This window comes from Heloderma suspectum, chromosome Z (genome assembly GCF_057233095.1).
Source record: "Heloderma suspectum isolate Gila_16-S chromosome Z, 16-S_ref, whole genome shotgun sequence".
NCBI classification, from domain to species: domain Eukaryota; kingdom Metazoa; phylum Chordata; class Lepidosauria; order Squamata; family Helodermatidae; genus Heloderma; species Heloderma suspectum.
In genome coordinates this window covers 6093435-6119471 of record NC_139476.1, presented here as the reverse complement: position 1 = coordinate 6119471, position 26037 = coordinate 6093435, and the positions used below count along the sequence as shown (strand labels likewise).

Genomic DNA, 26037 nt, shown 5'->3' with positions numbered 1-26037 from the left:
AAAATTCAAAGTGATCTGGATAGACTGGAGTGCTGGGCAGAAAACAACAGAATGGCATTTAATAGGGACAAATGCCAAGTTCTGCACCTAGGAAAAAGAAACCAAATGCACAGTTACAAGATGGGGGATACGTGGCTCAACCACACTACGAGCGAGAAGGATCTTGGAATTGTCGTCGATCACAAGCTGAATATGAGCCAACAATGTGATGTGGCTGCAAAAAAGGCAAATGCTATTTTGGGCTGCATTAATAGAAGCATCGCTTCCAAATCCCGGGAAGTACTAGTTCCCCTCTACTCAGCACTGGTTAGGCCTCATCTGGAGTACTGTGTCCAGTTCTGGGCACCACACTTTAAGAAGGATGCAGACAAGCTGGAGAGGGTTCAAAGGAGGGCAACAAAGATGATCAGGGGACTGGAAACAAAGCCCTATGAAGAGAGACTGAAAGAACTGGGCATGTTTAGCCTTGAGAAGAGAAGACTGAGGGGAGATATGATAGCACTCTTCAAGTACTTGAAAGGTTGTCACAGAGAAGAAGCCAGGATCTCTTCTTGATCATCCCAGAGTGCAGGACACGGAATAATGGGCTCAAGTTACAGGAAGCCAGATTCCGGCTGAACATCAGGAAAAACTTCCTGAGTGTCAGAGCAATACGGCAATGGAACCAATTACCTGGGGAGGTGGTGGGCTCTCCCACACTGGAGGCCTTTAAGACGAGGCTGGACAGCCATTTGTCAGGGATGCTCTGACTTGGATTCCTGCATTGAGCAGGGGGTTGGACTCGATGGCCTTGTAGGCCCCTTCCAACCCTACTATTCTATGATTCTATGATTCTATGATTCTATGATCTCCAGGGCTACGCGGTGGCGAAGGTGGAATGCATATCAGCCCACCCACAGCTCTGTGCTGCTTGTTCTTTGGGGTGCTTGCTTAGTGGCCAAAATCGGCACGGGGGCTCCATTTCTTGAAAAGCAAAGTTTGCCGTGTTTTGGCCACAAGAAACAATGCCAGAGTCCATATTATGGCCATAGCTTTCTCAGGCCAACTCAAGGTGCTCTAACAGCGCGCAAGCTTTTGGGTTCTCCAGAACTCTTCATCAGGTGAGATGATGAATGGAGCAATTTAAAAGGGGGAGGGGAGTAAAAATAGTGGGTGATATTCATGCCTTTGGTTACTGTCTAAAGACGGAATGTGGGACGAGGCTGCAGAGACGCGTGTGTCTCCTTTCTCATTTAACTTCAAGGCGAGTGACGATATAGTCTTGGTTGTTACGGAGTTATTGAGGCAGTGTAGTGTAGTAGTTAGAGTGCTGGACAGGGACTGGGGAGATCTGAGTTCTATTCCCCACTCGGCCATGAAATTCACTGGGTGACTTTGGGCCAGTCCCTGATTGTCAGGCTAACCTACCTCACAGGGTTGTGGTGAGGATGAAACAGAGGAGGAGGATTATGTGTACACCGCCCTGGGCTCCTTGGAGGAAAGGTGGGATATAAATGTATCAAATAAATAAATAAATAAATTGCACCAGTCAGATTTTTTTTTTTTTAGCAATATGAGCTCAGCATTTCCCTCTGTAAGATGGGGATCATAAAATTGGTCTCCCTTACAGGGCTGCTTGGAAGGTTCAGTGAGAAAATGTATGCAAAGCCCCTTGAACTGGGAAACATGCTAGATGTGGTTGTTCTTTGGCTGCAAGCACTTACCTGGAAGCAAATCTCACTGAACTCAATGGGGTTTCCTTCTGAGTAGACCTAGATCAGGTTGTACCGGAAGGCCACAGTCCTGAACGTAAGCCCCTCTGAACACTTCAGAATACACATGCCTAGAATTGTGCCTTAGGTCTTAGGCAAAGCAAAGCACAGCAAAGCATGAAGGAATCCTGTGGTACTTTGACAACCAGTACATTTATTGTGTATGCCTCAATAAATATGTTAGACTTTATGGGGAGTTGTTGTTTCTGCTGGGGCTGCCTCTTTAGGAACTGGAAAGCTGCCCTCGCTGAGCCGCACCTCCACCATCTGTGCTATGGGGACGATAAAGCCCTACCTTATAAGGCTGTTGTAAGAACTGGAGGGTGTTTTAATGTACATACATGCTAAGTATAATTATATATGTAAAAGCACCTCAGGGAGTAAAAACAACAAAGAGTCTTGCGGCACTTTAAAGACTTAACACATTTATTATGGCATGAGCTGTCAATAGAACATACCAGCCTGTCCCAGTGCAAAAGAACAAACAGGCACAGATCTGAGATCAGAACTGGCAAGTGGCAATATTCACACACCCATGAGAGAACATTTCAGCCTTCCAGGACACACTGCATGGAGCACATGCCATAATTGGTATGCTGCAAAATTCTTCATTGTTTTGGCAGTCCAATCTTAGATTGTAAGCCCCGTGCGGACAGAGACCTGCCTGTGTTGCCCAAATAACTTTGAAAGGCACTATATAAATTGGTGGCTTATTATTGATGATGATATAAAGAATCCAGAAACACATTTATCTTTGAACATACAGAGACCATGGAGAAACTATGCACCAGAATCTATACAGGAGCATAAGGCAAAGTGGTAGAATCTATGCATGTGAAAGGCCCCAGGTTCAATTCTCAGCATCTCCAGATACTGCTGGGAAAGAATCCCTCTCTGGAAACGGGGAGAGGTGCTGCCACTCAGAGTACAATCATGGATGAACTGCACTAACGGTCCAACTCAGTGTAAGGAAACTTCCTATGTTCCTGTTTAATCCAGCTCTTGATTCGGAACCATGAGGACTAGAACCTTCCTTTATTCTTGGGGAAAGGGATGTTGTTCCGCAGAACCACAGAAGGTCCAATTCTGCGGTTAACCGCAGAAGGTCCGATGTTCAAGCCCTGGCATCTCCAGCTGGCGTTGAAAAGCACCCCTCGCTAGGGCTGATGGCAAAAGGGGTGAGTGTAGTTTAAAGCTCTTCTTGTCAGGAAATGACATTTAGGAGAGATTTTTTAGAATAGGGCTGTGGAGGCTGGTAGCTCTGGTTTCAGTGGGGCTGTGCATCCATTCTAGGTTTTAGTCAGAACCAGCCAGAACTCCAAAAGAGCTATCCAAAGTGCTACACCCAAACCCCACAACCAGCCAGAACTCCGAAAGAGCTATCCAAAGTGCTACACCCAAACCCCACAACTGGGATCAGCACCTTGGATCACTTCTTTAGAGTTCTGGTTGGTTCTGACTGAAACCCAGAAGGGATGCACAGCCACACCAAAATCGGAGCCCACAACCTCCGCTGAGAAGAGCACAGCAAAAGCAATGAAGGACAGCCTGTTCCCCAACTGGCACAGGCTCTAGGCGTGTTGGACTACGACTCCCTTCGTTGTCCGCTGAAAGAGGCGTTTCCTTTGACTCCACCCCGTAGGTCGGAAAATGGGGTGTGTGGGTGTGGGGGCACCCAGTGGAGGCTGGACAGAACCAGTCAGAATGCTAAAGGAGCTGTCCAAAGTGCTGAGCCCTATCCCCCACATGGGTTCAGCACCTTGGATAGCTCCTTTAGGAGTTCTCACTGGTTCTGATTGAAACCCAGAGTGGGTTCACTGCCCCGCTGACATAGGAGCCACCAGCCCCCAATGGGTGCCCAGGGACAGGGCTCCCTGGTGCCAGAGGCCCGCCAAGGCAGAAGCTGGCAGTGGAGGCTGGGGCTCCGAGTTCGGTGGGGCTGTGAATCCATTCTGGGTTTCAGTCAGAACCAGCCAGAACGCTAACGGAGGCATCCAAGGTGCTCCTTGACACCCCCCATGACTAAAACCCAATATAGAATCACAGCCCCATAGAAATTGGAGCCACCAGCCTCCACTGCAACCTAGATCAAATCCCATGTAAGTCTTACTTAGAGTAGACCCTTTGAAATGAATGGAATTTCAGTTAGTCATGACTAATTTAAGCCCCATTCATTTCAATGGGTCTTTAGTTAGTCATGACTAACTGAAGTCTCATTCATTTCAATGAGTCTACTCATTTCATTTCAATGGGCCTTATTTGGACCAACTGAAGTCCCATTCATTTCAATGAGTCTACTCTGAGTAGACCTTACATTGGACTAACTGAAGTCCCACCCATCTCAATGGGCCTTATTTGGACCAACTGAAGTCCCATTCATTTCAATGAGTCTACTCTGAGTAGATCTTACGTTGGACCAACTGAAGTCCCACCCATCTCAATGGGCCTTATTTGGACCAACTGAAGTCCCATTCATTTCAATGAGTCTACTCTGAGTAGACCTTACGTTGGACCAACTGAAGTCCCACCCATCTCAATGGGCCTTATTTGGACCAACTGAAGTCCCATTCATCTCATTGGGCCTTATTTGGACCAACTGGTCCCATTCATCTCAATGGGCCTGTTCTAAGTAGGTGTTACGTTGTTCACCCGTTGGGCCCTACAGCGATTTCCCCCGCGCCGCTCTGTCCAAGGCTTCCGGGCGCCGCCCTCGATTCCCCTTTGCCTGGTGCAAGCGAAAGAAAGGAAGAGCAGGAGGCGGAGGCGCAGGCGAGGCGAGGCGAGACCAGCGGCTTCTGAGGCCATGTGCGCGCCGGCGGGGGCGGTGTCTATAAAAGGGGCGCGTCCGGCGCGTCCTCTCCAAACGGTGCGCTCTTGGCGAGGTGGTGGTGCTGGGGTCTTGCGCACGGCTTCATTGTCTCCTGGTGCCGAGCTGCGAGGATGCGTGTGCTGGAGTGGAGCGCCGCGGGGCCGCCGCTGCTGCTGTTGCTGGCGGCGGCCGCCGCCGCCCTCGCCTCTCCTCCCTCCTTCTCCGTCTCGTCGGCCGGCAAGGAGCGCGCCCCCAAGGCGGCCTCGTGGGACGAGGTGAACGTCCTGGCGCACGGGCTGTTGCAGCTGGGCCACGGCCTGAAGGAGCACGTCGAGCGCACCCGCGATCAGCTGCGCGAGCTGGCCGCCCGCCTGAGCGCGCACAACGCCTCCCTCGACCGCCTCGAGCACTCGGCGGGGTGGCAGCGGGAGCAGCTCGGCCGAGCCCAGCGCCTCCTCGACGGCCGCGTCGCCGAGCTGGCCGGCCGGCTGCAAGCGTTGGCCGGCCAGCTTGTGGCTCACGAGGGGGCCGCGTCGGCGCGCCTCGACGGCAAGCTGCTGCGCTCCGCGGGCGGAGAAAACGCCAGCGGCAGCCCTCGGGGGAGCGACCAGGCGCCGGAGCTGAGCGCGCTGCAGGTGCGTCCCGGAGGCTGTCGGGGTGTGCGGGGGTATGGAGAGGTGCAGTCCCGCGAGCTTGCCTTGCGTCCCGCTTTCTCCCAGCCCGGGCGGCTGGAGAAGCGGGCGCTATGGCAAAAGCGCTCTGCACAGGCTCAGAGGGACTCTTTTATGTTCGGCTGCGAGGTTGGTAGAAGTTGGTTGGGGAGGGGAGACCTTAAAATTATAATTATTCCCTTGGGCTTTGGGGCATTTTTGTTGTTGTTCAGGCGTTAAGTCGTGTCCGACTCTTCGTGACCCCCATGGACCATAGCACGCCAGGCCTTCCTGTCCTGGGGCATTTTTACATGGGACTTAATTTGGCTTTTGAAATGCCCTTTTCTTTTGATGGCTAGGGACTTGTCAGAGCTGTTCTTTGGAAACTGCTATGTACATAGCTGGCATATTTTAAATATTATTTATTTATTTATTTAGATTTCTATACTGCCCAGTAGCTGAAGCTTTCTGGGGCGTTCATAATAATACTGTACAGTTTATAAAGAACTTTTCTGAACATCCCTGGCCCATCAAAAGAAGAAGGCAAAAGAAAAGAGCATTTTAAAAGCCTGGAGAAAGTCCAATGTAAATGTGTCAAAAAGGCCCCGGGTGAAATATTCTTATTATTTTTCTTAATAATGCTTTTGTTTGAGGCTGTTTGGTTTACACCTTTTGTCAGCTGCTTTGGAAGGCTGTCCGTTGGCAAATCTGTGTATAGAAATGGATGCAAACAATTAACTTGGGATGTGGGGGGCATGCAAAGGAAGAACTGGTGTGCTCAATGGTGGGGATGTTAGCTAGCCTTTGGGGATAGGAAGAATGAGAGGTTTGCTGTTTGCTCTGTATAGGGGACTGATTTGAGGTCAGGCTGCCAACAGATGTCCCAAAGGGGGCTGTTACTTGCCCTACCTGGGGTGGCCTGGCTGAAGGGCTTCCCCTTCACATGTTTGACTGTATATAGTACCCTTTCCCAACTTGATTCCCTCCTCCTGGCTAGCTGGGGCATGCTGGGAGTTGCAGTCCAACACATCTGGAAGCCTGGTTTATATTTTGTCTTTTCTGGGCTTGCCTTATTAGTAGTATTTATTTTTCTATATCACCCAATAGCTCAAATGCTTTGGGCAGTTCACCGAACAAAGCTTAAAGCCAGAAAATAGCAAGACATCATGAAACAGCCTATACAAACCTGATAAACTGAAAACCGAAATGAGAGTTGGCAGCTGTGCCAAGGCTGAAAAACAGTTGTATTCGCAGCCACAGCAGTTATAAATTACTTTAATGATATGGCACCTGTAATGATCATGTACTTTAAAATTATCTGGCACCATCAGTGTGGATGGGGCTGTACAAAGTGTAAGAGGGGAGTTCCCTGCCCCAGGATGTTCCACATCGGAACTGGGGGAAGTGGAGGCAGTAAACAGGGAAGAGATTTTGCTATGGTTTCAGTTGTATGAGCTCAGGCTTGCTCAACACCAAACTCTCCGTTGGAGCGACATTCAGCTGCACAGACAGTACATCTCCTCTCCTCCCACCCCACCGTTTAAATTTCCAAGCAACCTCAGTGCCGTTCTTCAGTGCAACAAAACCAAAAACATTGGCGCGGCACAAGTTGTTTTCCTTCTGCACCGCACCAGGTGGGAGCCACTCCATTGGTTGGAGAGAGGGTGGATTTTTTTTTTTTTTGAAGGCCACACTCCATAACTTTGAATAAATGGAGGGGGAGGGGGAGGGGGAGGTAGGCTTGGATTTTGGAAAGGCCATGTTGGGTCTTTCTGCTGAACCTGTGTCCTGACTTGGATCCAACTCATCTCAAGTGCTGAACAGATAGGGATGGATCCCCCCCACCCACCCCAATGAGATTGTAGGAATGTGGAATCCGTGAGCCACCTGTAATGTTGGCTCACGGGGCTGTCCAAATGGAGCACCCATGATGGCAGCGGAGGCCGGTGGCTCCAGTTTCAGTGGCGCTGTGAATCCACTCTGGGTTTTGGTCAGCCGGAACTCCAAAAGAGCTATCCAAGGTGATGGGCCTAGTTTGGGGATAGGGCTTGGTTCCTTGGATGGCTCCTTTAGAGTTCTGGCTGGTCCTGAGTGAACCCCAGAGTGGATTCACAGCCCCACTGAAATCGGAGCCACTGGCCTCCCCTGCATTATGCCCCTCTTCCCTTGTGTCCTCCCGATGTTTTGGACTACAACTTCCAGTACTCCTGACCCTTCACCCATGCTGATAGGGACTGATAAGAACTGAAATCTACAACATCTGAAAGGCGGCGGGTTGGGGATGGCACTGGGAGTTTGGTGGCAGCACAATGTGGTCTCTGCTGGTGGCATTTATTTATTGTTCATTCCTTATATTGATATCCTTCCTTTTCCTCCAAGGAGCCCAGGGCCACTTACATTATCCTCCTCCTCTCTGTTTTATCCTCACAACAGCCCTGCGAAGTAGCTTAGGCTGAGAGTCTGTGACTGGCCCAAGTCACCCAGTGAGCTTCATGGCCGAGTGGGGACTTGAACATGGATCTCCTGGTCCCAGTGCAAGACTCTAACCACTACCACACACTGGCTCTTTGTCTCTTTGAACTGTCTTCTTCTTTTCTCCACACAAGCTCCGTGTCTCTTCCTGTTGTCTTCTCCTCTGCATAGACTCTGTGAATGTTCTTAATAATAATAATAATAATAATAATAATAATAATAAACCGCTTTCCTCAGAGGTATCAAAGCAGTGAACATGAAATGCAATGGCATCAAAACAGCTGTCAATATAACAATATAAACAGCATGATACACATTACTCAGCAATAAAACCACAAGTTCTACTGTGTGCTATGAAGCGTAGCTGGCTGGCTCACACTTCCGGGAAAGCCCGTTTTAAGAAGATGTCCAGACTGTGGGGGCCTGTCTGATGTCAACTGGTAAAGCATTCTAGAGGGTGGGTGCCACAACACAGAACACTCTGCCGTGAGTGCTCCTAAGGCGAACCTCCGGAGCGCGTGCCACTGCCAAAAGTGCTGTTTTACGGCTAACGTGCTTGTGTCTGTCCATTTCAGAACCTGATGAGTCGACAGAACTCGAGGATTGAGGAGCTCTTCAGGAAGATTAAGCAGCAGCAGTACAGGATGGACAAACAAAACCTACAGATCAAAAGCCTTCAGAGCAAGGTATGGCCATGCCGATGGAATTTCTAGTTTGGAGAGGCACTTTGTGCATGCTCAAGAGCACTCTCATCTGTTCTAGTACTGCCTTCCCTGGTCTGGTGCCCACCAGATGTTTTGGATAAGAAACCCCAATATTCCTGACCATCAGCCATGCTGGCTGGGGTTGATAGGCATTGAAGTTGACAACATCGGATGGGGTACTAGGTTGGGGAAGGCTGACCAATGGCATCAAAGGCAGTAAGGGCATAACTAATAGATATATTTGATTCATGGGTTTATTTGTGATATTTATTTAATAGTTTTACCTACCGCTGTCCATATTTAAAAAATATTTCTAAGCGGGTCGTCAGTAATGTTCACTTACAGTGCAATCTTGTGCAAGTTTAGACAGAAAAAAATTCAAATGCTGGGAGTAGTAGGACTTTTGTTTTGTCTAAACGTGCATAGGATTGCATCCTCAGTGTGTGGTCAAACAGTTTTGTTAAGTGTTTTGTTGTCAAACAGATTTCACAGCTGTGTAATTTATTTTTCTTGGGGTTATTATTATTACTTATATTTCTATACCACCCCATAGCCGAAGCTCTCTTGCCAGTTTACAAAGGTTAAAACATTAAAAGTACAATATGCAAAATTTAAAATATAAAACACACACAGACAGTATACACAAAGACAACATATACCTAAAAACAACTTTGCGCAATCAGCCAAACCATAAAACAAATCCAGGATCAATTAAAATTCTGCTTAATATTGGAAGCAGCAATGACTCGAAAGCACCCGCCTCCCTCGCATGGAGAGGTTTTAAGAGAATAAAACGGAGGAGCATAAAACTCTAAAATCCTAATTTTAGCGCAGGTCCTTCTTGGGGTTAGTACCCTGAAAAGAAAGCAAAAGAATTTGAACTCTGGTTTTACATTTGATTGGTGCTGTATCGTTTCCAGCTGCCTGGGTTGCATATTACTGGGTATTGGCGGGGGAAAGACGTCCCATCCAGATTGTTCCGCTGAGCAATTTGGCTGGTTCGCATGCTTCCAAAACCTGACTGGTGAGATTTTTTGCTCTGACATGGTTCTAAATAGGGCTCGTGCCTGACGGAGTCATTGAGAGTCGGAGATTGAGAGTCATCTCAGAATGATTTGCAGTAGCAGATCCAGATCTACCTCTACCCCCCCCCCCGGGTTTCCAGTCAACAGCTGGTTGGTCACCCGTGTGAACAGAACGCTGGACTAGATGGACCCTTGGCCTGATCCAGCCAGGCTCTTCTTATGTTCTTAAGGCAGGGATGTTGAACCTCTTTTAGCCTAACGGCTGAATTCTGTTTCAGAGGAGTTCTCAGGGGCTGCATTTCTGTGTGGGTGGAGCCCAAAAGCAATACGGCCAGGCCAAGATACCAAAGATAGCACATTTTACCTTAAAACTCTTACTGCCAGCAAGTCAGCCTCAGGAGAGACATTTCAACCTTTCAGAATGGGGGAGAAATGACATGGCGTAGGGATGTAATAAATACAAGTAAAATAGGTAAATAAATGACCTTCTTATTTATCAGTCATTTCCATTTTTATTTATGTATTTTTGAATGCCAAGTTGTTGTCAGGAGGAGCAAACGGCCGGCGATGCTGAAGGCATGGTGACCGTTACTGAGAGAGTCAATCTTGTTTCTTCCCCCTCCCTGCTGCTGCTTAGAAAGGTAAATTATATTTCCCTCTGCCTCCCCCCTGCCAACTCAGGTGAACATGCTGAGCCCATTGCACATCAAAGAAAACAAAATGCAGAATCCCAAGTGGAAGCCAGATGTCCCAGAGAGCGCTGATCGAATGGCCAACCTCAGCCAAAATGCCAGTACTACATCTTTGGATGCTTTGAGTGAGTATTTATTTACCTTTTGCAGGGATGAAGTGTCTGGGTGTCTACAAATTTTTAAAGAATATATAACATTTCCTATACTTAGGACCTAACTCTTGTGGAGGGAGACTTGGAGTAAAATAATAATAGCAACATAATTTTACTTGGGGTAAAATTCAACCTAAGTTAGTCATAACTCACTTAAGTCTCATTCATTTCAATGGGTCTACCCTAAGAAGGGTATTCATGTTAGATTTTCCCCTTGGATTTCCAAACGTGTATGGCTGAAGTTACTATCTTTTAAAAGAAATATTTCTGTGCCAGCAGCAAATCTGTGTGTATCCATAAAAATTGTGAAATTTATAAAATCCCCTCTACTTAGGAGCTGTCTCCTTTAGATGCAGGGTTGGATTTCCAAGTGTACGCAGCTGAAATTACTTTAAAATATATAAATCTTTCTCTGCCAGCAGCAGATCTGTAGGCACGCTATGATTTTTTTCCCTGTTCTGCACAATGCTTAGGAAACTGGATTGCTCTCCACGCACCGCAGTTGACGTGTGCAGTCAGCTTGTGGAATTCCCGTCGTGTGATGCTTTAAAAAAATAAAATAAACACTTGGATGTGTTCATGATGGAAATATCAACTGCTGTTGGCAAAATAGGGGCAGCCTGCCTTGGAATAGCAGATGCCAGGTGGGTGCATCTGTTTTTCAGGGTTTCCTGTGGCATTTGGCTGGCCACTCTAGGATGCAGGGCTGGAAGGACCTTGGTCACATCCAGGAGGGCAATTTTGTTCAAAACAAAGGTGTCCCCCCCCACACCCGCTACTCTCTCTAAAGAGTGATGCAGGCATTCATCTCCACTTGCCAGCTCAGATGGGAGAGGGCTGTGGCTAGAGGCATGAAGGAATTCTTCTCCACATGCTCAGAGGCCCTCTTGCCCTTCCTACCTTTAGCAAGTTCTGGGGCCCAGCCCTACCCTGCCAGCTGGCTCTTGGATCATCCTTTCCCCAACCTGGTGCCCTCCAGATATTTGTGGACTTTAACTCTCATCAGCCTCAGCCAGGGTGGCCGATGGGCAGGGATGCTGGGCTCTGTAGTCCAAAACGTCTGGAGGGTGCCAGGTTGGGGTGGAAGGCCCTAAATTGATGCACAGGGCCCAACATCTGCTCTCTTCCCTCCAGCTGCTGTGCATCCCTGGCACTCGGCCAAGTGTGCGAGAGGTGAAGTTGGCTGTGTGGTCTGTTCTGGCAGCGAGGGGGTTAATTACTCGCGGGAAGCCAGGGGTGGGAGCCGCCAGCTGGCTTCTCTCCAAGTAGGTGAAAGGCAATGCTCCCCCTGCCTGGGATTCCAAAATAATTTGGAGGAGGAGAGAGGCCTGCATCTGCAAGATTCCAAGCAGGAGCAGAGTCACCAGGCGAGGCCAGGTCTGCCATCAGCCTGGAGTGACAGAGATGCCAACCGACCACCGGATCCTGGGCACACGGTGACTGGGCACTGCTGGGCAGGGGCGTCGCTAGGCACCTGAAAGATTCGGGGTCCAGGCCTGTAAGACACAACCCCCTGTAAAATCGGTGCCTTCTCATTTAGATCGGGCCATGCATGTTCAGGAAGAACACCTAAGATTCATTCACATTCTGCTGAAGGCAAAGCCAGATGATTCCTTTTTATTATCCACAGCATCTCAAATAGAATACATTGTTTAATTGATGGGCACCCCCACCCCAGATCATCCCAAATCAACAGCCCCTATTTAATTATGAGTCATTTGCAGCCTCCTGCTGTCCTGTCCCGCTTTTCTCTTCCCCTCTGGTAGAAAAATTGCCCCCCCTTGCAATGTAGTAGAAAAGAAAACCTTCCACTGGCATCAATGGACGCTCTGGGGAATGGCTCCGGGGCCCAGGAAAGTCAGTTTCCTGGACCCCGGGGTGCCATGGGTCAAGGCCTAGCAATACCCCTGCTGTGGATCCTTCCTCATTCTGACTTTTGGGGGTTTGTGTCTTGAAGAGAAATTAAGCCTCAGTGGTGTAGTGGAGGCAGGGCTCACAGGGACGCAAAGCTGGACTTAGGGGTCGCTGATGTCACCTGCCACCTTGTTCCCGCTGAGCTTAGCTGCAGTCCTCGCCATTTGGGGCAGGGGGATTAATTTTTGCACCAACAATCTATCTTTCCCTGTTGTAATGTAAAATCTTTTGGGGGTGGCTTGGTCTCGAATGGGCAATGAAGCCCTGTTCGCCATACGAAAGACCTGGTCCTGGTGGAGATGAAAACAGCTAGAATGGGTTTGTTGACACGGATCATCGCTGCTGCTGGCATTTGGGTAGCCTCTTTGGGAGACATGGCTGTGGGGGTGGTCGTGATGAGGTTTGCCCTTATCTAGGAAAGTTTCTCTGTCTGGCAACCCCTCGTCTAGATGTAGAAGTTGGTCCATGAAAAGCTCCGTTGGGGATGGGTGGTGGTGGTAAATTGATCTCTGCACATAGTCAGAGGCCCCCAGTGCTTATTGATTTTTGTCTTCTTGTGGGTCTGCACCTTATGTCTTTTTCCAGTGATGATCTTTAAAGTGGTTCTTAGAAAACATTTTAAGCGAATGAGCTGAGCTCTAAACCACTGCCCCCTGATGGGCCTCCTCTTACACTTTGCTATTTTAATTTCCCAGCATGCCCCAGAGCAACGTTCTGTCTGGGGCATGGTGGGAATTTAAAATGGCAGCTGCCTGGCTGGGCAGGGCTGAACCTCCCAAAACCCAACCCTCCCCAAAAACAACATTAATGGAAGACCAAGATGGGCACTGGTGCTGGATCCTGCCAGGGTGCTGGGCACCCAGGATTCCCACTGTTGATGCTGGGCCTAAACGCCCCCCCCCCCCAAACATGTTTAGTCTCCTGCAGCAAAAACAACAGAGTGCCTTGCATGCCGCGGCAGCCTTCTGCAAACAATGTGTTGGACTACAACTCCTACCATCGCCAGCTAGCTGGGGATGTGGGAGTTGTAGTCCATACCATTGGGAGGGTGCTGGGTTGAGGAAGACAAGTCTGCCCTGACTGGGAATGGCTCGCGGGGGGGGGGGGATCAGGAAGCCTTACCTGGAGATGCCAGCAATTGACTCAACTAAGATTCCAGTCCTCATGGTTCTGAAGAAAGAAGGGGGCTGGGAGTTGTATTCCAACACATCCGGAGGGCACCAGGTTGCGCGTGCGGGGGGGGGCGGGTTGCCTTAGGGCCTTGGCTGATTTGTTATGGCATCTGCGGAAGCTGATGCTGTGATAGATTTGTGGGGTTTTGTTTTTAAATGTAAGATTTCTCTTCCTTTTTAAGAAAAAAATGCAATTTGGGGCAGGGGAGTAAGAAAGTCATGGTCCTGATGGTGCTGGGGGAGTTTTTGAGAGAAGCGGAAGGGTTGGGGGGCAGTTTATTCTTACAGCAGTGTTTTTGTGTGTATGTGTGAGCACAGGGGGCTTTTTTCTCCACTTGCAGGTAAACTGGGTGGATTCTGGCATTCTCTCTGGTTCCCAGGCTCAGCTGCCCTTTCCCCTACTTGCCTTTTAGGGGGAGGTCTGTGCGTGGCTTTGTGTCGGGGATAACGTGAGCTTTCTTCCTGGAATGTGCTGCGCTCAGCCCACGAAACGCATCCCCCCTTTCTCTTCCAGGAGCGTCTGACTCATGCTAGGGGTAACTCCAGGGCAGACGCTGGGGATGACTTGAGGCTGAACCGGAGCACGTCTTGGGTTCAAGTCTCGCCTCTGCCACGAACAGGCAAGGAGGCCTGAGGCTCACCACGTAGTCAACCTCAGCCTGTGTGAAATAAGCATGTGCACGTATGTGTGAAGACACTAGCCTACTTTATAGGGATGTTGTGAGGATTCCTGAGAAACTGCAGGAACCATGAGAGTGTGTGTGTGTGTGTGTGTATGTGTGAGAGAGACTGAGAGTGTGTGTGTGTGTGTGTGTGTGTGTGTGTGTGAGTGCTGGCCTACCTTATAGGCAGGTTGTAGGGATCGCAGGGAAAATGATGTTTTTTGTTTGTGTTTGTCTTATGTTTTGTTTAAACCACTTTATTTACAGATAAATACAGAGTTTACTTTATTTACGTGACAACAGAACACACTTTCCCAACCTGGTGCCCTCCTGGCCATTGGCTGTCTGGGGATGATGGGAGTTGCAGTCCAATACATCTGGGTGGGGATGTTGGCTGGGGATGATAGAAATTGCAGTCCAACACATCTAGAGGGTACCAAGTTCAGGAAGGCTACAATAGAGCAAGACATCGACCAACCCCTTTTTAACCACTCGTTTCAAACAGAGCCCCCCATTTTCGCTTGCCGATTCTGTTTCCAGATTCATTGAAATCACCACACACCACATATTGCAAACACGTGTCTCCTTCTGACCACCCTGGGGTCGCCTTTGGTGGTGATGGAGTGGTCTAGAAAAGTTCTAACTAAATAACAATAACTGTTGGGACACTGTGCCTTATCCCAAACTAATTTAAAACTAGCCATTGTCGATTTAAAACAAAGCAAAAGTTTGTCGGTGTCCATGTCACAATATGGATAATAGGATGAAGTCCGGCAGGTCTCTTACCCTTTTTAGGCTCGGCAAGGGACGTGTTTGTGCATCCTAAAAGGTGCAAAATATAGCCAAACCTGTTTATTTTAATAAATCAATATATTTATTAAAAACGGGCAGTTATCTAAGCCAGTTAAAATGATTTGCTGGCTTTGCACAAGGGGTAACTTGGTTACTTCTCGTGGTTGAAATTTAAACTTAAATTGCTGCCCTGAAATAAGGTGAAACAAATCGCCCTTCTGCCCATTTGCAGGTGGGAGAAACTGAGGCAGGAAAAGAGGTTGACCCATCTAGGTCAGTATCCCTCTTCGGCATTGGTTCACCAGGTGTCTTCAGCTGGTGGTTTTCTCCTTTTCCCAGCACCTGATGTTCACAGGTAGACTGCTTTTGAATCTGGAGGTTCTGTTTAGTTACCCTAGCAAATTCCCCTTGAGAGACCCACTCTTCCTCCTCCTCTGTGAATTTGTCCAATCCCCTGATAAAGCCATGCAAGCCCCCTGCCCCCACATCATGTGGCAGCCAGTTCTACAGATTAGTGTTTTGTTTAATGAAGACGATGCAATAACAGGGGCTGCCCACTTGTTTTTGCTTACAACTCTCATCAGCCCTAGCCATCTGGGAGTTGTTGGCTGAAACATCTGGAGGGTCACCATTTGCCCACAATGGAAGCTCTTTACTCTATGTACGGTGCTCAGAGCTCACTTGTACCACCTTTGTGGCTTTGTTTTTGTGTTTCTCTTTTTTTGCTTCCTTGAATTGCTCTTGCTTGGGGATATTTTTATTTCTCTTGTGCATTTAAAAATAAATAATTAGTATAGCTAGATTAGATGATAGCTGGATTAGAAGATGATAGATAGATAGATAGATAGATAGATAGATAGATAGATAGGATTATGGGAAGCATCTCACTGAGGGCTAGTAACTCTGGCAAAAGTGTTGCATGGGTGGCAGAGTCGAGCCTTCCCTGGGCTACTTTCCGGGGGCGGAGGAGCTGTGTTCAGCAACCCGATCTCCCTTGCATGCGCCAGGTCACGTCTCTGGCAAGCTAGGCTGCTGTGCATAGCTGCGCATTAGTGCTCCTTTCCGCCCCTCTGAGGCAGAGGAATTGGGGAAAAGTTCATGTTTACACTCGAGGGTTCCCCCCCCAAACAACCCGCCCTCTTCTCTGGTTTCCTGCCATTGGCAGCTGTTTTGAGAATCTCTGCTAAATTTATTTGAATCTGAGGAAGGCGGGAGGGGTGCATTCCCTCCCCACAACCTGTGGAGCTCTGAGGATGCTGTTCCTTCCGCCCTAAGTTGGAACAGAGACCCCCTTTGTCTGTGGAGGGAGCCATCGAATGGGGAGGGGGGAACCTCCCACTTACCATCACAGCTGTTCTTAGCTGTTGGACAAAGTCCCTGCACCTCCTGCCACGTCCCTGTGCGTGTCGTCCACTTTTCACGTGTCGGCCAGGGCTTCCAAGTGGACTTTTAACGGGCTGTTGAAATGCAGGCTGGTGGGTGTTTCCTGGGAGCAGAGTCCGGGAGGCTGTGGTGAGCCGAAGGGGGCCGCCATCTACAAGGTGGTATTTGCTCAGAGCGGGGGGTGGGGTTGCTTCACTGAGTTAACCCTCATGATCCCCTCAGGGGAGAGGCTCTGTTTTGTGGCCTGCCCCCAGACTCCAACTCCCGTTATCCCCGACCATTGGCTGTCTGGGGCTGATCAGAGTTAGAAGTCCAAAACTTCGGAGGGCGCCAGGGTGGAGAAGGTGGTCCCTGCTAGTGGGCTGCCTGTTGCAGCCTGCGAAAGTCAACTCCCCTTGCAGCCTCGTTGCCTCGGATGTATGAGTCCTTTTGGAGCATGTGCAGAGTGCCCCACCACGGGCGCAGCTGGGCATGGTTTGAGTTTTTTGTCAGCGGTGCCATTGCGTGGTTTCCCTGTTTGCGGGCTGAGTTGAGCGAAGTCTCCACGACAGTATAGCCGCCCTGCTCGCCGATCCTTCTTTTGTGCCCGAGTGTGAAAATGCTGCTGGATCTGGTAATTTAGTTTACCACACCACCTCTCTCTCTCTCTCTCTCTTACACACACACACACACACACACACGCGCGCGCTCTGGCATTTAAGGGTGCATTATTCCTGCATGTGGAGTTTCCATCATGCACTTATGGCTAATAGCCAAATATTCTCTGCCATTCGTGTGGCCAACTGCTCCCAGCATCTGCTATTGGGCTGAATTCAGGCAGCCAGGCCAACCAGTATGGCCCTTGGGGCCTGAAGCAAGGCCCCTTCCTGTAGTCCCACCACCTCCGAGAACAGTGAGGGGCCCCTTCAAGCAGCCCTTCCCGAGGCTGCTTCACTCCCACCTCACTTTCCTCCGGGGGCTCCCCTAAATTTGAAAGGCACTGTGCCTCTCTACAGGGAAGTTCAGTTTTTAGCTGTTGTGGCCAACAGCCACAATAATAGGAGGGTTGGAACGTGTGACGTCATGGCCCCCTAAGCACGTGCAGAGTGTCTTTCCCTCTCTGTAGCTGAGCCGTCCCACTTGGCCCCAAACACATCTGGGATGAAGACTAGTGGACTTCTGAGCCACGGGAAGCGACTTTGGGCTGCCTTAAGCTGCCATGGTGGGTTTCTTTTGGTGCAGGGAGCATCCTGAAGTTTCTGGAATGCGCTTTGCCCCCCTGCGCCTCTGTTCTCCAGCGGCTGTCTGTCTGTCTGTCTGGCTGACGCTTCAGCTGTGTGGTGGGTCATTCAGGTCAGCCTGACAATTGGCCAGGGGCCTGAGTAAAGACAGAGCTGGCATCTGTGCTCACGCAGCGGCCCTGATCCAAGACTGTCCTGAGGGGGTTGCGTTTGGCCTAGTTCCCCCCTCTCTTTCCACTGAAGCCTTTTAATTGTTTCCTTTTGATGCGGGAGATCAGTAAACCCATCAGGAAATGATTCTGTATTTTCTCCACCGCTGCAAAAATGGCTGTTAACGATAGCTTTGGGGGAAAAGAGAAAGCCATCCCTTTAACAGCAGACTGGTTACAAGGGATCTGTTTTGTTTGCTGAGTTTGTCGTTTCTACAACTCTGTCAGATTTTACTGTGCTGGATCCAGACTTGGTCACGACTGGTTACAAGGGATCTGTTTTGTTTGCTGAGTTTGTCGTTTCTACACCTCTGTCAGATTTTACTGTGCTGGATCCAGACTTGGTCACGCTTAAGAGTAAACGCTTTGCCAACTTGAGTCCCATTGGTTTCAGTTAGTCTACTCTTAAGTCAGGATCTAACCCACTCTCATACTTTTTCAAATGATATGTACACTGCCCTGGGATCACCTTTGGTAAAGCAGTGGTCTAGAAACGTTCTAAGTAAATAAAAATAAATGTTGGGATGTTGTGCCTTCCCCAACCTGGTGCTGTCCAGGCTACAACTCCCATAATCCCATAAGCATAGTACTCTCACACATCTGGAGGGTGCACCTGGTTGGGGAAGGCTAGCTATCTTAGATTAACAAGAGTCAGCAAAGGCAGGCAACAGATCTTTTTTTTTTTTTAATTGAAAATCTTCGTAATGTATTGGAAATCGATGTTCCGAGATTGTGTAGCATTGGATGCAATCAAAAATCTTATGTAAGTTTATGATTTTTTTTTAACAGTGTGTTGGCTTGAGATTAGTTAGCTTGTGAGAAGGAAATAAATTAGCAGTACAATCCTATGCATGCCTACTCAGAAGTAGGTCCTATTGAGTTCAGTGGGTCTACTCTTAAGAGTGACTGAGTCTGGATCCACCCCTATATTTCCTTTTGTTACAATGATGTACAAGTAGATTTAGTTGTCTCAGCCTATGCTCGTTTATCTTAAGTTCAGTTAAAATAAAATAAGAATTAGACCTGTATCTTAGCTTACTGAGAATGAAAAAAAAAGTTGGCGATCTAGAAAGGCAAATTATATCAAGCATAAAAGTATTTATCATTTTGGAAGGGAGGGGGAAAGTTTTAGAATGAATTTCCTTGTTAACAAAAACAGTAAAACCAAAGTGCCAAATAACATTTTGCCCAACATTCCATAGCAATATTTATGCAAAAATATATTCACAGAGGTCCCAAGTGCCTCTGTAAGTGCTATCCAAAATGTTACATTATAACACAAGGAACCTCACAAAATGAGCTCTACAAATAATGCTGAAAAGTACTCCCCCCCCCGACTGCTTCTTAAACACAAATATTGGTATTGCCCATATATGTGACATTCAGTCAGTCTGACATGTTCCAGTAGAAATTGCACAATAAGGAAATAGATGTATTTATCTGTTCGTCTGAAAGATTTTAAACCTCCCTTTTACAACATACTGCCGTCACAAGGTGGCTGTCACAAAAACATTAATGTACAATTACAATTAAACACGCACAAGCAGCAGCTAATAGTTTTTTAAGTCCCAAATGCAGACTGGAAGAAATGTGTCTTCAGAGTTATTTTTTAAAACCCCAGCAGTGATGAGGCCATGTGTATATCTCCCTGGGCCGGGAGTTCTAAAGGTGTTGGCAGGCGAGAGGATAGGTGCTGATTTTAGTCAGTTAAGCCATAATAATGATACACCACAAAGGAAATGGGGTGAATTGTCCCTGTTGTTGTTGTTGTGCTGGAATGCTAATGTGGCTTCTGTTTTCCTCCCTCTGCCCTTCTTTTCTCCTGCAGAATTCCCAGTAGGCTGCCATCAGCTTGATGGGGAGCAAAACGGTGGTGTGTTCCGAATCAAGCCCTCTGGCTCCCAGGATTTTGAAGTCTTCTGCGACATGACTCCAGGTAAAGTGTGTGTGTTGCTTTGCATTGTATTCTTTGGAATTGTATTCTTTTAAATATTTGTGTTGTATTTTATATTTTTGTGTGTTGTTTATGGGTTGGAAGCTCTGGGTTCAAATCTCTACTCAAGCAGAAGATTGCTGATTGATCTTCGGGTTGGAAGAGGGGGAGATAGGGACTCTGCCTCGGTTCCCGCATTTGTGGAATTGGAAATGTTTAAGGCAGGCAAGTTTAAGGCAGACAAAGTGTTTAAGGAAGCCAAGCGTCTTTCTTTCCTAACCCACCTCAGGGTGTGTTTGTGTGTGTGTTAGAGAGCATAAATATAATATAGCTTGCATGTTAAAACGAAAAGATCATCAAATTACTTGTGGAGTGGGGAGGGAGGGGTGCTACCAGTTCCTAGCGGGTTGTCTTTGTGTCGCTGATGCGATTTCCAAACCCACTCGGTCTCTTGATTGCAGGCGATGGAGGCTGGACGGTGATTCAGAGGCGTCGGGATGGCTTGGCAGATTTTGACCAGCTGTGGGAAGCCTACAGGAATGGCTTTGGAAATATGAGCGGTAAGCAGCCTACGGGGTCTTTGTCGCGCTGTGATCTTTATCGCTAACTCTTGTGTTTAGTTCCAGTGTTGTGTCGGCAGTAAATAATGCCTCTTTTGAGCAGCACCCCGAAGTGTTCATGCGTTCCCCTCTCTACGTCTCCATCTGTTGCTTTATGTCAGGGGTGGGGAACCTCTGGGATTTCCCAGATGACCCCACCATCTTCCCCTTGTCCCTACACCCTTTCTCTCAGTCACGGATGGTTCGGTGGTTTCCTAGGTTTTGTGCAGTTTTTTTCCTATTCTAAAACATTGAAATCCCTCTCCTAAGGCCGAGTTACGGCAGTAAGAGCCAGTATTTTTGGCCCAGTTCCCTTTTGCCCCACCCCCAGTGTCTCTGAAATTGCATTTGGCCCTCAGGCTGAAAGAGGTTCTCTACCCCTGCTTTATGCAGTAGGTTCAGGCTGCTAGTCCTCAGCAGTCAATTTTCTTAACCTCCCACCTTCTTTCTTCCCCTCCTAAAGATGAAGAGAGAGGTCATATTTAAAACTCACCGTGAATCCTTCAGCTGTGCAGGCTGAACCTGGCATTGTAATTGAAACGAGACCGTTTCACTTGAGATGCCTGGCCCAATTAATCATGCACCGATTTCATATATTAGATTACCACAGGAGCAAACTTTGCAATTTATTTACCCGTTCTGCTAAATGCTACTTGCTGGCTGACTTTGGGCCACTCACAATCTCTCAGCCTACCTCACTGGGTTGTTGTGAAGATAAAAATGCACAGGGTGTGTGTGTTGTTGTTTTACTCCATCTTGATCTCCTTAGAGCAGCTCCTCCTTCCCTCCTGGTGCCCTCCAGATTTAGTTATTTCTTTTTTTTATTTTTTTAATCTGCCCAATAACCAATGTTCTCTGGGTGGATTACAAACTGTTAAAAGACTAAAATGCCATACAAACAGTTAAAATACAAAATACAATACAAATATAGAAAAGAATACAATATTGAGAGCCAGTGTAGTGGAGTGTTGGACTGGGAGTCGGAGGATCTGGGTTCGAGTCCCCACTTGGCTATGAAGCTCACTGGGTGACTTTGGGCCAGTCACTGACACAGCCTAACCTACCTCACAGGGTTGTGATGAGGATAAAATGAAGAGGAGGAGGATCATGTAAGCTGCCTTGGGTTCCTTGCGAGGGGAAGGAAGGCAGGATATAAACATCATCATCATAGAAGAAGAAGAAGGTGAAGAAGAAAACAAATAAAAAATAACATGCAGTACAGGAATCAATAAAACAGCCATAGAAGTCCAGAACTAGGTCTCAAAAGTGCTTGGATGTGTTTGGGCTACAACTCCCATCCTTCCCAGACAGTGTGGCCAATGACCCTGCTGGCTGGGGAGTGTGAGAGTTGTAGTCCAAATATATCTGGATAGCTCCAGGTTGGGGAAGGCCAGGCTAAAGTGAGACTTCTGCCTCCTAAATACCACGGTGTGCTTTAATCCAACTTTTTCATTGGTTTGATCTTCTCTTTAGGCGATTTCTGGCTGGGCCTAGAGAAAATCCACCAGATCACGAAAGAGGGACAGTTCCACCTCCTGATTGAGTTGCAGGACTGGGAAGGGAACTCTCAGGCGGTCCAGTTCCTTTTCAGCCTGGGGGGAGAAGACACAGCATACACCCTCAGCCTCCTAGGACCCCTTCTTGGTGAGTTGGAGAATGCCATGGGTGACTTCCCGCAGCTGGCCTTTTCCACGCGGGATCGGGACCACGACCTTAAGGGAGACACCAACTGCGCCAAGCACCTCTCAGGTCAGTCCTGGTAAAAAAAAAGAAAAGAAAAGTAAGGGAATTCACCAGAAACACACACACCCTCAGTAACCCAAATGGTTGTTCTTGGACTGGTAGTTGGTGCCAGTAGCAAGGTCAGAGGCTTGTGGCATGTGAACAGACCATAATCTGGGGAGGGGGAGGAAGGGGCTATTGCTCCAGCTTCTGTTCCTATTTAAAGCAGCCCCTTGATTCAGAACCATGAGAACTAAAATCTTTATTTTTAGGGAAAGGACCATAGCAACGCTGTCCCTTTCTCTTCCTCAGTCTCCCCTGCCCCCACTCCAATCTACAATATCGGGGAAATGAAGACTTGGCCGTCTCCAACCCAGCACTGTTCAGCTGTGTTGGACTACGTTTCTCATCACCCCCAGCCTCTGTGGCTCATGAGAATTGTAGTCCGAGACGTCTGGAGGGCTCCATGTTAGAGAGGGCTACTTTAGGTCATGATAGTCTTTAAGCCCCCCCACCGGTTGTTGCTGGGGATGATAGGAGTTGTAGTCCACACATCTGGACTGCAGCCTTAAGGGTAAGGTGGGTTGCTTTTTTTTTTTTAAAGAAAATTAAATTTAAATTTTTCTGGAAAGGCTTCTAGCTGATGCCCATTCTGTCTCCCGTCTTTCCTCTGTTCACAGGTGGCTGGTGGTTCAGTGCGTGCGGCCACGTGAACCTCAATGGGAAATTCTTCCGCTCCATCCCACGCCAGCGGCATGAGAGGAAGCAAGGCATCTTCTGGAAGACGTGGCGGGGGCGGTACTACCCCCTGCGCTCAACTGCCATGAAGATCCGCCCCGTGGAGCTGGGTGTGGTGTCTTAAAGCCCCAGGGAGACTGATCAGACCCTCCAGTCCCTGGTCCTGCCAAGATGCAGCAGTGTCCCATCGCTCCTGCCATGGGGGGGGGGACTCCCTGCAGCGGGGTCTCTGCTGGATTCCAGTTGAAAATGCTGTTAAGGAGCCTTCCTGTTTCCAGAGCTGCCCCTTCAGTTGACGTAATGGCACAATGCAGCGATTTGGTTCTCTGTCAGGAGGAGAACGACTTGGGTGGGGGGACAGTTCAGGGTGGGTAGGAAAGGCACAGGAGTTGAGGTGCATTGCTGGGGCTGCTGGGAGCCAGGGAGCAATGATGCTTTGGCATCTTATGGGGGTCTGGGGTCGGCACAAAGGTCTCTGGACGGCGATGCTGACTGGGAGGACATTTTTGGGAAAGGGGCCCTTCTGACAATCTCTAATGCTATCCCACAAGTGTTGGATTTCTGGCTGGGCCAGGTGGCATCCTGCACTGGTAGCTAGTTTCTTGTTCCCATAGTTCAAAAGGGTATGTGTGTCGCTCATTCGGTACAGCCCCTGCTTTCTCTGCAGAGTGTCCCAGGGTCAGTCCCTTGCATCTCCAGGTCTCAGTCCCACATTGGCCAAGGTAGCCATTTATTCTCCATCCCCCAGTTTGGCATTTCACTTAAAGGACTCCGCTGCTATTAGGGGCATTTAGGTTGGGGCTAGTTGATGTGTGGGGGGAGCTAGGGACCAGCACACTCTCTCTCCAAATAATAAGGCCTTCTTCCCTCCCCTTGCAAAATAGGCTATGACATATCTTAAGGGGATGCATCCCTCTGGCGTGGACCCCACAACAAGAGACATTGCAAGCCATGCTGGCTTCCTTGGGTGTCCCTCTGATCCCCTTCCTCCTCATCCCTCTTCTTTTTTTTTTTAAGTCATATTGACTCAAGTTTGCTCCAATGTTTTAGCTGCCTGTTGTTGTACTAGTTGTGCTAGTTGGTGCCTTGGACAGTTTTAAGAGTGCTTTATTCTGTCTCTTTTTTAATTGTTTTCATGTTTGTTTTTAAATGAAGCATTGATCAACGATGGGGTTGTAACTTATAAACACTGCCTTGGACAGACACAAATAAGACAATGGGGGAGTTCTGTTTTTCTTTCTGCTCTCAAATTGTGTCTCTTTTTATATTTACACATGTGACTCTTGGGTCAGTGAAGTGTCTTTTTTTATGAATAAAAAGAAAATGCTATCCTTTCCTGTCATGGCTTCTCTGACGCATAATAGTGGGGTTGTAAATGAACATAAGAGCCCTGAAGCTAGATCGGGCCAAGACTTCACCTAGTCCAACATTCTGCTCACACAGTGGCCAACCAGCTGCCCATAGGAAACCCACGAGCAGGACATGAGAGCAACAGCAACCTCCTACCCATGTTCTCCAGCAGCTGGCATACACAAGCATACTGCCTCTGAAACTGGAGGGAGCACAGAGCCATTAGGACTAATAGCCACTGAGAGCCTTCTCCTCCAGGAATTTGGCAAACCCCCTTTTAAAGTCACCCAAATTGGTGGCCAGCACAACATCTTGTCCATAGTTTGACTATGTGCTGTGTGAAGAAGCCCTTCCTTCTTATCTGTCCTGAATCTCCCACCAATCAGCTTCATGGGAGGACCCCATTGGGCTCTAGTATTATGAGAGGGAGAAAATGTCTCCCTATCCACTTTCTCCACACCAGGCATCATTTTGTATACCTCTATTGTGTCCCTCATTCGCCTTTTTTCCAAGCTAAATAATCCCAGCTGCTGTAACCTTACCTCACAGGGGACTTGCTCCAGCCCCTTCATCACTTTAGTTGCCCTTTTTGCATCTCTGCAGTATCCTTCTTTAGGTGTGACCAGAAATATACACAGTATTCTAAGGGTGGTCACCCTAGAAATTTCTGTAAGCGTAGTATGCTATTGACAGTCTTATTTTCAGTTCCTTCCCTAATTATGCTCCACATGGAATTTGCCTTTGTCACAGCAGCCACACACTAGGTTGACATTTTCATCGAGCTGTCCACCACAGGTCCAAGATCTTTCTTGGTCAGTTACCTCTAGCTCAGATACCATACTTGAAGTCAGGATTTTTTGCCCTGGGGTGCATTGAAGCTCCTATGGATGGTGATGGATCAAGCTGGGCCCTTTTCCAGATCACTGGGACCACCTCCTCTCTGGGTGACCTAGGCAAGATTTATCTATCTATGTACTATTTGTTGTTGCATTTATATCCCACCTTTCCTGCCACGTGCCCAGGCCAGCGTACATGATCTTCTCCATTTCAGCCTCCCAACAACCCAGTGAGGTAGGTTAGGCTAAGGGTGAGTGACTGGCCCAAAGGCACCCAGAGAGTTTCATGGCCATGTGGGGACTAGAACCTGGGGCTGCTGAGTCCCAGTCCAACGCTGTAATTTCACCTTATTGGCTGCTCTAAAACATCAGGTACCCAACTGGCCAGAAACCACCAATACATCCTGCCCTCCCCACACATCAATTGACCCACTTAAGAGGAGCCTTGCTTAATCGAAACAGTTTGACATCTAGTTCAGTATCCTGTTTCCAACCACCAGATGCCCACAAGCAGGGTATGGCAGAAGCTGCCAGCTGTCCCTTTGTCCCAGCAGAAGATATTTGAGGGTAGACCACCGCACAGGAAGGTTCCATTCAGCTAGTTCTATCACTTAACACGTACAAAGTGTCTCAGGGTTTTTTATGTGCTGTACAGCCTCCCTGGCTGTTGTAGTCCTAACACATTTGGCTGGGGCGGGGTGGGGGGATGCTGGGAGTTGTCCCAACACAATCTGGTGAGTTCCAGGCTGAAGAATAAGGACTTAAGAGCTGCCTTGCTGGATCGGATCAAAGGTCAAGCAAGCCCAGGAGCAGCCAGCCAGGTAAGCTCAGAAGGAAGGCTTGAAGGCACCAAATTCTGGTATTTGAAGGTATGCTTCCTCTGCTGCAGGAGGCTCATTTAGCTATTGGGATGAACAGCTTTGACAGAGGATATGTCTGGCCCTTGGTAACAACACAAGAGCTGCCTTTGGCCATCCAGATGCCTCTTGGAAGCCCACAAGCAAGAAGCAATGGCAACTACCTTCCCCTGCTGCTGGCCCCAGTGTCGGCTCCTTGAAGGTATAGTGCTTTTGCATGTGGAGGTTCCATTTTGCTCTAATGGCTGTCGATGGGCCTCTTCCATGAATTTCTCCACCCAAAGCAGTCAGTTAACTCTGCCCTATGTGAAGAAGTACTTGCTTTATCCCAAATCTGCACATCAATTTGAGTGATCTCCATTTTGTACTTCCTTTTTCAAAAAAACAAAAAGCCA

General features: G+C 48.3%; 1 protein-coding gene across 2 annotated transcripts; it reads left to right on the top strand.

Annotated features, from left to right (window-relative positions):
• Positions 1 to 4478: 4478 nt before the first annotated feature.
• On the top strand, positions 4479 to 23934 carry ANGPTL4 (angiopoietin like 4). 2 transcript variants are annotated; one of them, XM_084826295.1, is made up of 8 exons: positions 4639 to 5027; positions 5070 to 5195; positions 8258 to 8368; positions 10093 to 10228; positions 19436 to 19543; positions 20002 to 20100; positions 21613 to 21888; positions 22542 to 23934. In XM_084826295.1, exons 1-8 carry the CDS (start codon positions 4692 to 4694, stop codon positions 22721 to 22723), a joined length of 1374 nt encoding a protein of 457 aa, XP_084682421.1. In that variant the 5' UTR covers positions 4639 to 4691; the 3' UTR covers positions 22724 to 23934. The 2 variants fall into 2 exon arrangements, with proteins under 2 accessions (XP_084682420.1, XP_084682421.1); XM_084826294.1 differs by having other exon boundaries at positions 4479 to 5195.
• The last annotated feature ends 2103 nt before the right edge of the window (positions 23935 to 26037 follow it).

Coding starts and splice junctions, on each gene's coding strand:
- ANGPTL4 (XM_084826294.1), top strand. CDS start 4,692: ATGCGTGTGCTGGAGTGGAGCGCCGCGGGGCCGCCGCTGCTGCTGTTG. Junction 19,544..20,001: donor CTTCTGCGACATGACTCCAG/GTAAAGTGTGTG, acceptor TCTTGATTGCAG/GCGATGGAGGCTGGACGGTG. Junction 21,889..22,541: donor CTGCGCCAAGCACCTCTCAG/GTCAGTCCTGGT, acceptor CTCTGTTCACAG/GTGGCTGGTGGTTCAGTGCG.